We start from the raw sequence: 13,135 nt of genomic DNA, 5'->3' as shown, positions 1-13,135 counted from the left end.
GGGAAATTAAAAAATGCTGCTGTCTCTCCAATCCATGTTATCTTATAATTTTCGTTTCAGATGAATATTAAAATTGATGTCACTGAGCATTTAAAAAGTTGTCTAAATTGTCAATATTTTCGAAAGGATTGGAATCAAATATGTATATGCACTCAAAACGAAAAATGTATTGTGAAAGCAGAACAATTTATTTTGTTTTCTTGTGATATTACTTTTGCTGACGTGAGAGCTATATCTGGTGAAAGGTTTCATAATGATTTTGTGATACTTTTACAGTCCCATAAAAATGGCTGTTGTGCGGTCAGTATCATGGAGAAAAAGGTACTTGGGTCTTGGAGGAAAGGGGTAAATATCGTTATTGATGACTATGTTAATATTGGCCATGATCAAATTATTGTGACTTTTAAAACAAATGAGGGTGAGGATTTTTTTGTAAATGATTTTCGATGTTGTTTATATGATACCAGACTTACTGATAAACCGGATAAACAAGTTAAAGGTAACAGTGATAGTTTGGGAAGTGGATATATTCTAGCGGTAAAAGCAATGGAAAACAAATGTGTTTCAACCATAGCAGCCATACAAAAGGAAAAGGCAAAAATTATTGACAAAATTGATCTGGCCCAATCTTCATGTTTGTCATTGTTTAAAAACAGCTTGGATATTCCAAACAAACCAGCCATAAATAGAAACTTTGTTGATATGCTGGGGACTAGTACAGCCGTTGTAATGGAAGAAAAAGTTGAGGTTAGACAGAATGTCTTTGTTGTTAAAGACGTCTGGAAGAGGATATACAATAAAAATCTCTTGGTTTGCGTACAAATAGAAAATGTTACAAATGAGAACTTCTGGGATATTTCACTGAGTTTAGTAAAGAAAACTAACTGCTCTTCAAAATCTAAAATCTATTTTTCTTCACGTAAAACATATGATGGTGTAAAATCGAAGCTTAAGTATGTCAAAGTGGATACAATCATGAAACAATTTTGTCCCAAAGAAGTACTAGACCTTGTAACAATTACAGAGCTATCTAATTTTAGTACAGATGAATATAATTTTAAGATTGATTATCGAAACAGCAATAACAAATTTTTATCAGCAATTTTAGGGAAAATAAGTTTGACTGCAGAAGAAATTGTGTCTGGTAGATTAGATGTTCCACAAGATTTTCTGTCTCGGGATGAAAAATCAAAAGTAACTTTAGATATGGTCAGAAAAGGAAGCACATTTGCATTACAATCGAAAATAACGTCTTTAAAAAGTATGCCAGAATTGTTGTCAAAGGCTTTGTCCTGCCACAGTAGTACTATTGGTAATGTAGTTGTTCTGCAGCCGAAATATATATCAGGAGAAATTAGATTACAAATGTCTTACTCATTCATTATGTGTACTGTGTACACGGATAGTGAAGCTGATTTTAAAATTTTGTTGAATCAAATTGAAAAAGTTTTGCCTGCTGATGTGGAATTTAAAGAGACTTATGGTGAAAATGGAATCTTGTGTAAAGAAATGCTTACATGCCTTTTAGATGAAATTCGTATTAAGGAAACATTTTATAAGTATAATTTAAATAGGGAAAATGATGATGTTATTATAATAGATGGACCAAAAAGAAAAAGAGAGGAAGAAGAGTACGGTGTTGTAAATAAAGTTGATGTTTTGCAGACGGTATTAAATACAGATTCATGTGTAATTTCAACAATGTCTCAAAATATAAATTTATAGTTAATGATAGATAGTTATTTTGTATATATTATAAGGCTTTTAATATTTTATTCTTACTTATATTTTACTAGTGTGTTTCATTAAATTCAAAGACTGGTACAAAAATTAAGGCATGGAATCATTCAGCTGAGCTAAATTTTCAGCTCAAGCTGATTGATTTTTGATGTAAACTTGCAAACATTTCAAATAAACTATTATTGCTTATTGTTTGTTTTTATAAAGCTTTTCTTTGCATAATATTTTCGTTTGACATTAGTGCACCAAACGTTTTCTGCTTGCTGTTTTGACACACCTAAAGAAATGGTAAATTTACTTAATTGCTAAGGTAATTAAAGACATAAAGACAGAAATATCTATTTATATTTAGCTGCTGATAACATGTTACGAGATAGAATTCAAATGATTTAACCAGCATCATGTATATAATAATAAAACACATTTTTTTAATTTGAACTACATGTTTCAACAATTCTTATTGTCGTCCTAAGGTTACAAGGTTTTAAAGTTTTGATAAATATATACTAAAATTATTTACAAGTCTTAAAATTATGCTTACAAATATCAAAGAAAAATAGTGTTGATTACACTGCTCAAGAGCGTTATACAAAAAAGACACAAGGAAAATTATTAAATAAAAAAAGAATTTAATTCGTAGAGATCTTTTATTATCTCATGCTTTTTTATTAATTTTTAACTGAGACTGAAATATTGTAATTAAAAAAGATTTATCTTTCCGGTTTTCTTGCTGTTTTCCTCAACCCAACTTTACAAAAAAAGTAGGGAGCAAATTGAGAATGTGTTAGATAGCAATTCTTTTGTATAGCTTGGTAGGTGATTATGAGGCAATGCTTTGGTGTGATAATTGCTTGCATTGCCTTGTGAGTTAAATGTTGCCATTACAACTTTTAATACTATAACTTTGTGAAAACAGATAAAAAATTGTAAATTGTCATTTACAAGTGCTTACTTAAAATAAAGTATATCTCAAAGTAAAAAATTTCATTGTCGCTCAATATCAGACCCATTATACATTATACGTTGCGCTGCAAACACTGAAACATTTTTGCATCAAACTCTTCTAACAGTTTTATTCCTTTTAGGATCAAAACTGCAGATATTTTAAAAATGGTATTAATACATTAAAAAGTGTTGAAAAATTCTGTATTAAACGTATGTTTAGATGATAAAAGTTACTAAAAAATGCTATGGGTATGCTATTCGATTTCAGAGAAGTACGATTTTTTATCAATTTTTTTTCTACTTGAGGTATTTTTTCTTTAAATGAATAATGGGTTTGTTGTTATAAAATGTTATTTTGGATTTATAGAATTTCTGACTGGTCGTTGTTTTTCAACACATTCCAATTACCTACCAGCCTGTTTGTTTGATCATTTAAAACAGCGAATAAAGGTAAGCAACTTAAAGCAGCGAATAAAGGTGAACGAGTAGAGGCTCTTGTGTTTTTTATGTGGTTTGCACCTGTTGTGCTTTCCCGTAATCAAGTGTTACTTTGTGTTTTACAGGTTACAGGTCCTATTACTGTCTCAAGTTACATGAAAGAAGCTCTGACTAATCCAGTATGGGTATGTTTTCTCTTCACTTTTAATTTGTGTAATAAAACATTTGGTACAGGGTTTTTTTTAGTAAAAGGTTTTTAGCTTGTCACTTTCTTGTTGTTCCCAAAAGGTTTTGCAGATTCATTCCTATACTTAGGGTTATTATATGAAAAATGATGTCTTTGGAGCTAGTGGGGATTTTATAACATCTCCTGAAATAAGCCAGATGTTTGGAGAGGTATTTATATTTGATAACCTATGATTTTTAACACGTAAAAATTGTCTGTGTGTGTTACAGAATCCTAGAACAATACTGCCTTTAAACATTTCAGCTTATTGCTATTTGGTTCGTAATGCAGTGGTCTCAAATGGGAAAACCATCTCCAGTGCAATTGGTTGAATTAGGTCCAGGAAGGGGAACATTGATGGCAGATATACTGAGAGTGAGCTTGCTTTTTTGTTATTGTTTTTAAAAATTAAGATGTAGGTTTCCCTGTGGTTATTATTCATATCTATTTTTACTTATTATGATGGCACTTCATGACCTGCTTGCAAACTATTTTTATTCAACATGTGGTTGACCATTTCATGAAAAAACAAATTTTAACTAATGAATTGCCATTCTAAAAACTTTTTTTATTAATAATTAAATATTATGTTACTAAATATTCGTGCTATATTTGTGCTAATTGTGCAAGATGTTCCCACATGTTTTTTTCTTCTTGCGTCTTTTATTACGCCATATTCTGTCTTATGGCTCGCAGCATTTTGTTGAGGCCAGGTCCTGCTAAATGCAATCCGTCTTTCTGAAAACATCTTGTTTCACGTGGTACAACACTTTGCATAAGCGTTACGCGTTGCAATTTTGCATGGTACAAACTAGACGATAACTGGGCATTAAATTGCATCGCTTTTCTGTCCATGGCTGCATCATCTAGTCGTGGTGGTAGCGTGTATATATAAATGTGTCCACTGATTCTCTTTAATAAGTCTTTTATGTGTGACATCATATTTAAAGCAATTTCGGGTGGCAAATGCTGTTTTTGCTCAATGTTATTGGCACCAAGCAATATGCATACAGTTTCAATTTCTACTTCAGGATTTTGTATCACGTAATCAGTCACCTTGTCAAATCCACTCTCAACTGTGCTGTTTGCTTTACAAAATGTTTTTAATTCTTGATTTTTGTTTGAGTACAACTTTTTATTTGATATCTGATCAAAAAGAAAGTCGCCCAACAGTATGTTTACAATTTTGGGTTCTTTGGAAATGTTGGTTTCTTCATACAGGCTGGTTTTTGACCCTCTTTTTCTTACTGCTAAATCATTGGGTTTATAAGAAGAAGTATTGTCAGTACCTCCAAATGATGGATTCAGCTGGGATGTGCTACCACTTCGATTTCGTGGTGTTGCCAATTTATTAATATGCTCAGCCCTTGACATTCGTATTTTCCCTTCGCTTTGTCTTCTTGGTGACTTTTGGACTGAAGCATTGTCTTGAAATTGCTCACTCACAAACTGCTTGCACAGCTTAATGTCAGTTTTTACTGACAAAATTTCTTCATGTAATCTGACCTTTAACTGAAACAACTCCTCTGCGATATCTTTTTCTTTAACTTGCGTATCATAAGTATCCCACCATTCACTGTTGAATCTACCAACATTCTTACTTGTTTTAACGTCGTAAATTCTTTCCAATGCAAGCTTTGTGTCCTGATTTTCACTAGATGCCTCAAATTCTGTATACCTCTTTTTATCTGTAACAACATACAACACATTTTCAATTAAGTGCAGAACTTGACTCCGCTCAGAGCTTGTTAGTTTTAATTGATCCACATATAGTTTTAAATGTTGTGTAAACACATTTTTATGTAGTCTGTTGTCCCATGTAAACAGTTGTCTTGTAATATCAAGTGCAGTGATTATTGTGTTTTTATTTGTTGTCATCTTTTTTGATACAAGATTCAAGTTGATGCATGCACAAATGTGACTTCAAAACAAATTTATATATTTGTGTAAATGCATAATTTATTTTTTTTAAAAAAATCATATATACGTTTGATTTAACCTTGGTTTTGTGTGAACATAACATTCATTATTAACTTTAAATTCATGGGATTGTACAAGTGATTCAATTTGCTTGAACTAAAAATCATTTTTTATTTATTATATTCTTTGAAATTTTTAAAATGCGCAGTATTTTTAACTTCGAACTTCAGGTGTTTACTGTATAGCCTAAAATAGAACACAATTTTTTTTATATTAATGCCAATGAAAAATTTAACAGACGCATGTGCTGCTTTAAAGATACAGTAACCTCTTTATCCCTTTTCCTTTTTTTAAAAAAAAAAATTCATGTTATTCCCATAAAATGTTATGTATAACTTTTTGAAATAAAAATTACAAAAATAAATCGGAAGTAGGGCAAAACAAGGAAAACATTTTATTTCCTCTAAAAACATTTTTATGGTGTTCATGCATTTTAAATTTTTGTTCACACCATTCTTATTCCGAAGTTAAACAGAAAATTTTTCTTTTAAAAGAAATGATACACAAGTAATTAATTTTCAAAAGTTTCACACCTTTTGCATACCAATATATGAGTTTTTTTAAAGAAAATTACGTTGTCACCAACATACTGTCTGGCAGTGGACGGGATTCGATCTGCAGTCCCCAAAACTGGGAGCCGCAAACGAACCCTCTACACTACGTGCGGCATTATGTTCGCGATGAACATTCTCTGTTGAGAATGAAAAATACGGATGTGCTATGATATAAATTTATCTATGTATACACACATAGTCCAGATAAACTATCTGAGTTCATCGCTAATCTAATCAATTACAACTTCAACGTCCAACACTTTGGATTAACTGTCATCATCTAGTGCTATTTACTTAAAATATCCACTTTGAATATTCACTTTAAATTTGTTTATTTAAATCCTCCCCTGGGGCTATTGTTATTTTTACAACAAGATTGCTGGAATCACCAGAAAAAGTATTATCTTACTATAAAGTATTATAGTAGGTAAATGAATTTTACAATTAAAGATTTTTAATTGATGTTGTAGAACTTAAAACGTTTTATAAAAAGTTTCTCTCTTGCTACAGGCCTGTGACAAGGACGAGAGTTGTAACACTATAATGTGGGGTGTGCACATTGGTTTGCAATATAATTTTAATTTTATGAGTAAGTGTGTACAAATTTCACCTAAGGGATAAGCAATTGAATAAATAATTCAAATTATTTCAGACTTACTTGTTTGTTTTCTTTAGGTTTGCAAACAGTTTGTAAATATTGGGCAGGACTTTGCTGTGCATTTTGTTGAAGTTAGTCAGAAAATGATTGAACTACAAAAAAACAACCTAAATGTTGAACATATCACTCAGGTATGATACTATTTACTAAGTAATAGTTGTACCTGAAAACAAATACAAATGCTGCTGAACTGTAAGGGAGATATTAGTATATTGATGACATCATTGGCTCAGTGAAATGCAAAAAACATTTTTATGTATATCCTTTTTTATGTTTTTGGTAACACCTCACTTGCTGTGCTGGTTTAATGTGCTGGTTTAATTTTAAAAAATCTCCTTTAAAAGTGGATTTTTAACAACTCAGCTATCTTCTTAATTTAAAAAGAAGTTCTACTTAAATTCCCTAAACTGCAGAACTGACTTTTCAATGAAACAAAATACTCTGTTAAAACGAGTTATTCTCAATTTTTCAGGAATATGCATTAACAGATAGTGGTGTTAAAGTACATTGGCACAACCATATACAGGATGTTCCAAGTGGTATATTTCATCAGTCTTTGTATTTTTAGTTAGCCTTTAGTGTCAGGCTTATTGGTTTGGAATTACTATTCTCTTAATATAGGAAAAAGAGTGTGTTACCATTCTCTTTCACTATGCCATCACGTTTTTTCAGGTTTTTCATTTTACATTGCACATGAATTCTTTGATGCTCTACCTGTACATCTGTTTCGAGTAAGTTATGTAGTTATATATGTTTTAGTATATCTTACTACTGTACTTTTAAGATGCAGTGCAGCCTAAGATAGCTTTTTTATTTAAAATTTAGATTTTTAATTTAACTTTTATCTATACATCCATGTTTATATTTTTCAGAAAATAAACATCGAATGGAGAGAAATCTTAATCAATCTGTCACGGTAAGTGATAAATATTTTCTTTTTCTGCATTTCCTTACAAAAGACATTCTTCAGGACACTTAATTTTTTTAACAGTGATGAGGAATCTCTGGAATTTGTTACTGCACCAGGAGCAAGTCCTGTTGCACGGTCATTCGTTGATCCTAGTTCAACTGCGACAGAGTGCGAGGTGTGTCCGGACAGTGCTATTGTGATGTCATATATAACTGAAAATATTGCAAAATTTGGTGGCTGTGGGTTAGTTATAGATTATGGTGAAGAAATGAGTAACCGACTTTCCCTACGAGTAAGTGATTGAAAGCAAAGCTAGAGAACTCACTTTTAGTTACCTAGTTATAAGGAGTTGGAGCTTAACAAGAGGGCTAAACATAAGCTTTAAACACATTTAATTTAATTATTTGTTCTATTTGTCGATTTAACCTTATTTTTTTTTCAAAAAAATAATTTCTTGATAAAAACAAAAGACATTTTAGCACTTAATTCAATGTGTAATGAAACAAATAAAAGGGAAAACAACTTTTTTTGGATTTCTAACGATGATTTTGGACGTACAACTCTTACATTTTTATGCAAATCAAATGTTATTTTAACTTTTATGATTAGCTCATGTTGATATTATGAAATAAGATGGATAAATTATAATAGTGGATAGATAGAGAATAATTTCTTAGATAAAATAGTAAATAAACATTTTTCGTGTAAACCAAGAAGATACAGACTTTTATTTTATAGAGGCCAATCATTTTTTGTAAAAACTGTTATTATCCCGCCTACCAACAGATCAGAGCATAGAACCTGTAGCATGGGAGAACAGTAAAATGTGTTTATTTAATACATTGTTTTTCCCATTGTTTTTAGGCCTTTAAGGATCACAAATTATTAGAAAATGCTCTGCAATATCCTGGAGAGGCAGATTTGACAGCAAATGTTGATTTTGGTTTTTTGAAAAGACATTCAAATGAAGCAGGTAAGTTTTTTCTTTGTATGAAAGCAGATGATTATTAATATGTCACTTCCATATTCACTTTTAAAAATAAAAAATAATTTCAGGATAAATATTGATGTGATGTTTATCGAAGTTCTAAACAGTAGCATCTATCACAGTTTGTAATTTTGTAGCTTAAAACACCTGCCCCATCAATGAAACTTATTTTACAAATTTTAAATTGTAAGGCAATGCTGGTACACATATTTGTGACAGATCTTTTGTTTGCATTCCCTTGTGCTGGCCTCACGATTGACTACCACATAAAATTTGATGTACGATAAAGCAGACAATTTTGACATCAGTTTGCATTGGTCATGAGTGACAGTTCAATATACATTTAGATTAGAGGTACGCATCAACAAATGTGTGTACTATACAGAACATACAGGCCAATTGTGATGAGAATGGCATAACCATTGGTAATTTATATACCAATGCGACACATTTTGAGTTTTACAATTGGTGCTGAAATAGAATAGCAAAAAGCACTTATATTTTCCATTGTCTACACCTGTTCCCAATTACCAATGTTTTAAAAGTATAGAAGCCACGTGAATGCTGAAAACATTCATATTGGGGGTTCCATTCCTTGAAAATAGCACCGATTTGGTATCATTTGTGTTACTGATTGTAACCATACTTAATGAAGGTTTAGCTCTAACATTAAACAGAAACTTGATTAGAAAGATGTAACACCATTAGCCAGAGATGCCTAATGGCTCCTTCAAGCATTCTTCAAGCATTTAATATGCTTCCGCAAAAACATTAGGGAATTTTTTAGATGCTCCTCACAGATTTTTTTTTTTTTTTTTTTGATATTGGGTAAAAAATAGAGGATGTTAAGTAAAATCATGCTGAATTTTTGGTAAATTGCTATTTGCTAAATTAAATCTGTACTACATTTGGAAAAATAAATCTGAATTTCTTACTTCGTAACAATTTTATCCTAACAAGATGTGATGAATTTGAGCAATACACATAAGTGCTTTTAAAAATTTTCTATTTTACTATACTGCATAAAAATTAAATAAATTAATTTTGTTTTAGTGAAGTGTTTTGGTCCTGTTACTCAACAAGAATTTTTGTATAAGATGGGGATTCGAGAGCGTTTACAGGTATTTCTTATATCATTTAAATTAGTAACTATTTAAACTATTAAATAGATTGGTAATTCAATCTCAGCTTCCAGCTTAGAAACGAGTAAAGTTATTACTGTTTTCTTTTTAAGGCATTGATGCGAAATGCTTCAAAAATACAGAGGGAAAATTTGATGTCATCCTATGAATACTTAACATCATCAGACAAGATGGGGGAGAAATTTAAACTGCTTGCAATGGTTGATAATGGTCAGTCTGTTCCACCAGGTTTTGAAAAATGAGTTTTGAGGTAGCTGTGTGAATAAAATGGTAATTGGATGAATATAGCATGATGAATTGAGAGAGATGTAGGTGAACATAAAAAAGGTGATATTGGTATTTTTGTGCATATTACGTGCAAAGTGAGCAACACATTTCAGCCATAATATAGAAATTTGTGGTTTTTAGCATACTTTCTTATACAAATTTATTTTTTGTACTAAAAAGTTTTAAATGATGCTTCAACTGCATATTGCGTTATCTTGGGCACTTAACTCGTGAAAATAAATTCTCACAAAAGTTTTAAATATACAAGTCATGAAAATTTATTATTTTATACTACATAGGTGCTTAGAAATTGAAGTTTTTATGAGGGGACTCATCTAACTCTTTCAGAAAAAAGTTGGTAGGGCCCTCCTATTAAATTTGTGGAAATTTCAGAACCGATTTAGTGTGGTGTAAGGTGCGTTTAGAACGTAAGATGCCCGAGTAGCATTTTTTCTATCTCTTACTTTCTGTCTCGAGTTTGTAATTGGAAAAAATTTTCTCTAGCAATTAAATCATCTTTTCTTGTATCAATTTATCGTTAGTTATGGTTTAGAGGTGTGTTCCGGACGTGATAATTCCGGACCTGACACAGAGTCTCGCAAAAATTGAACTTTACACGAATGAATTATTTTGGTTTATTTGCCTTCTGCATGCAAGAAATGATTGACAAATATTAACAAAATATTCATTAATACTGATAAACGTTCCAGCTAATTCATCAATTTTCTTCGGCTAATTTGTGATGGGCGTGACAGATTTTGGACAGTCATAATAACCAACTACCAAGTACGTCAGAATCAGAACAAAACAAAAATGAGGGTTTTTTTCAAACAATTACTGAGTAGAGTAGCTATATATCATAAGTTTATTTGGGTCCAGGACCTTTACATCAAAGAATTGTTTTTTTATGACAATACTGTTTTATTTTGACAAATTATTTTTTTCAAAATAACATGTTCTCTTCTATTAAATGTCGTTTCTACTTTTTTTAGTCTTCCGAATTTCCTAAATGAGCAACGCATTACCTACCCTCTCATCTGTCACAACTGCAAACATTTAGATAACAACCATGTCAATCTTAACATAATCTCCTTGTTTACTTTCCTGCTCAATGTGCATTATACTTCCTCTTCCAAGACTTTCTAAGTTAGCTGAATAACCATTAACAGTAAGATTCGACACCAATTTCAACAACATTACAGAAAATGTTTTTGGGTTGGGCTTTGCATGCTTTTTATAGCGATTTTTTAAGAAATAGGTATCAGCACGTATATCGTCAAAGAGGCCAAGGATGATGACTAAGTCTGGGAATTTCTCTTTGGCTAAGTCAATAAATTCTTCTGCATTTTTAACAACATATTCTGTTCATTGCTACCTACGCCATCATTTTTCCTTTTACCATGTTGTTTTTTGTGTAGGAGGATGTTGGTGAAATGAAACTGGTTTTGAACTGATAAGGACCTTTAGACCAACAGTAGACCTTTTTTCCATAAAAATACCCCTATGTTTGACACCGTTAATTATAAAGTTGTTGTAGAACCAAATGCTGTCCTTTTCATGGGCGCACTGTGTAATGTCATCATCATTAATTGCGATCAAGATGAGTGGAATTGTATGTGTGGTGCAAATTGTCAGTGTCATTCAGGAGCAATCTTTTTTTGTTTCTTACTTGCATCTTATAATACTGCTTGAATGCATACCAGGTTAGAACAAATAATAAATAAAATAAATAAACAATTAAAAAATATATACATTTATTGGTAACGTACAATATAGTACGTTAACAGTGTTCTTGGACTGGTTGTCCAATTTATATACATGACCTGTAAAGTAATAAAAAATAACTAACATTATTTAGTCAGCCCTTTTCAAGATTCTAAATAGTATTGCTTAATTATTAATACAGATTATACAGATAAGTGAACAGTAAAAATTCTTTTTTTGACCTAGCTTTTACAAAACTGGGACAACATCTGTAAATTTTTATCAAATTAGCATAGACAAATTAGGAGCTAGATTGTTGTTGTTTTTTGAGGCAACGAAGCTAACCATTTGAGCTATTTATTTTCTAATGATAAAACATTGGCACTTCGTTAAAGTCGTCATTATGGTCACTGATGTTCTTTTGGTGACGTTCTCTATGACATTACCGCAGGCAAAAAGAGGTCCCATGATATGCGCCAATTTTTCCTGAACTTTTTTTAGTATTCTGCTAATTTTATGTTGTTCTTCTAATAACTGTTTTTAGGATTGCCTGCAGAAAGACTTTAGATCATAGGGTGATCGTCCGTGAGTATCCGTTTTCGTTTGGGGTCTGTAAATGATCTGTTCACAATTTCAGCCATTTTTGCACCAGTAAGGGGGCCAAAGTATTGGTTGCACAGCACAACTTCGTTGTTGTGAAAAATTCCCACCATAAAATTTCCATTAACTGCACGTTTTCTTTATTCCTTAGCAGCACAGTGAAGGCTAAGGCCTTCTATCTTTTTACGCAATTCATGTGCTTTCGGATCCAAAATTCTATTCTTAAGTTTCAGCGTTTAACTTTTCTGCTAAAATACACTCTCTTCTTGAGATCTCTCGCCATAAGTAACCTTTTCTTCCGCCACTGCAAGTTGGAGTACCCAGCTTTATGGAGAACACTTTACTTTGTTCGCACTGAACATGCTTTCTTCATCCCACTCTCCAGTCGTGGAGCCGTGAACGTCCGGTCACCAATCAGAGTTTTCGCAATACATCTTGTGCCATGTTGATACACCGTCGACTTGCTGTACTGTGGGGGCATGCTAAACCGTTACTTTCTCGTTTTCGCTCTGCCATTTTTGTTTTTTACATGTTTTGCTTGTTTACTAGGTGAAAAAATATCACTTTCTACACTTAAAACTTAACATAGCATCCACAACACAAAGGAGAGACTTGTCGAAAACTGAATAAACGAGACATACATATTTGTATATATATTACGTTCTGTATAAATCTTGTTAGTTTAGAAAACAAAATTTGAGATTCTAGTCGTCGTTAATAACAAGTCTACACACCAGAAATTAATATGATACAAATCTCTTTTTACGCAACAAGTCCTGTCATATTTCTGTCAAAGAGAAAAGTCCTGGAAACAAGGTTATGTTTTTTTTGATACGCGAAATTTTCTGCCCGCGAAAATATATCACTATTTTCTTTAGGTACATTATAGATCGCCCCTTTTGGGTTTGAACTTTTTTGAACAATAACCTTTGTGCAATCAAAACTCGTTCAAGTTTTCTTAATAGTGGATACCCAGAGGAAAA

At 31.7% G+C, this 13,135-nt stretch overlaps 1 protein-coding gene across 5 annotated transcripts; it reads left to right on the top strand.

Annotated features, from left to right (window-relative positions):
- The first annotated feature begins 1,910 nt into the window (after positions 1–1,910).
- Positions 1,911–13,135, top strand: LOC130657326 (protein arginine methyltransferase NDUFAF7, mitochondrial-like). Of its 5 annotated transcripts, XR_008985118.1 has the most exons (15): positions 1,911–2,957; positions 3,053–3,135; positions 3,249–3,308; positions 3,439–3,519; positions 3,614–3,724; positions 6,559–6,672; positions 7,014–7,080; positions 7,214–7,272; positions 7,414–7,457; positions 7,533–7,743; positions 8,316–8,424; positions 9,493–9,560; positions 9,674–9,908; positions 12,097–12,137; positions 12,702–13,135. XR_008985118.1 is itself a non-coding variant. In XM_057460305.1 (13 exons), the coding sequence occupies exons 1-13, from the start codon at positions 2,906–2,908 to the stop codon at positions 9,821–9,823; spliced, it is 1,209 nt and encodes a 402-aa protein (XP_057316288.1). In that variant the 5' UTR covers positions 1,911–2,905; the 3' UTR covers positions 9,824–13,135. The 5 variants fall into 5 exon arrangements, 1 of the variants encoding a protein (XP_057316288.1); XR_008985116.1 differs by having other exon boundaries at positions 12,097–13,135; XR_008985114.1 differs by having other exon boundaries at positions 10,402–13,135.

This window comes from Hydractinia symbiolongicarpus, chromosome 9 (genome assembly GCF_029227915.1).
Source record: "Hydractinia symbiolongicarpus strain clone_291-10 chromosome 9, HSymV2.1, whole genome shotgun sequence".
Classification (NCBI taxonomy): Eukaryota; Metazoa; Cnidaria; class Hydrozoa; order Anthoathecata; family Hydractiniidae; genus Hydractinia; species Hydractinia symbiolongicarpus.
The sequence above is the reverse complement of the archived record's forward strand: the minus strand, read 5'-3'. Positions and strand labels throughout refer to the sequence as shown.

What these genes read in the sequence shown, in the direction of transcription:
- LOC130657326 (XM_057460305.1), top strand. Translation starts at nt 2,906, where the DNA reads ATGATAAAAGTTACTAAAAAATGCTATGGGTATGCTATTCGATTTCAG. An exon ending in TAAGCCAGATGTTTGGAGAG is followed by an intron (nt 3,520 to 3,613) that starts GTATTTATATTT and finishes TAAACATTTCAG; the next exon opens with CTTATTGCTATTTGGTTCGT. An exon ending in GTAACCGACTTTCCCTACGA is followed by an intron (nt 7,744 to 8,315) that starts GTAAGTGATTGA and finishes CATTGTTTTTAG; the next exon opens with GCCTTTAAGGATCACAAATT.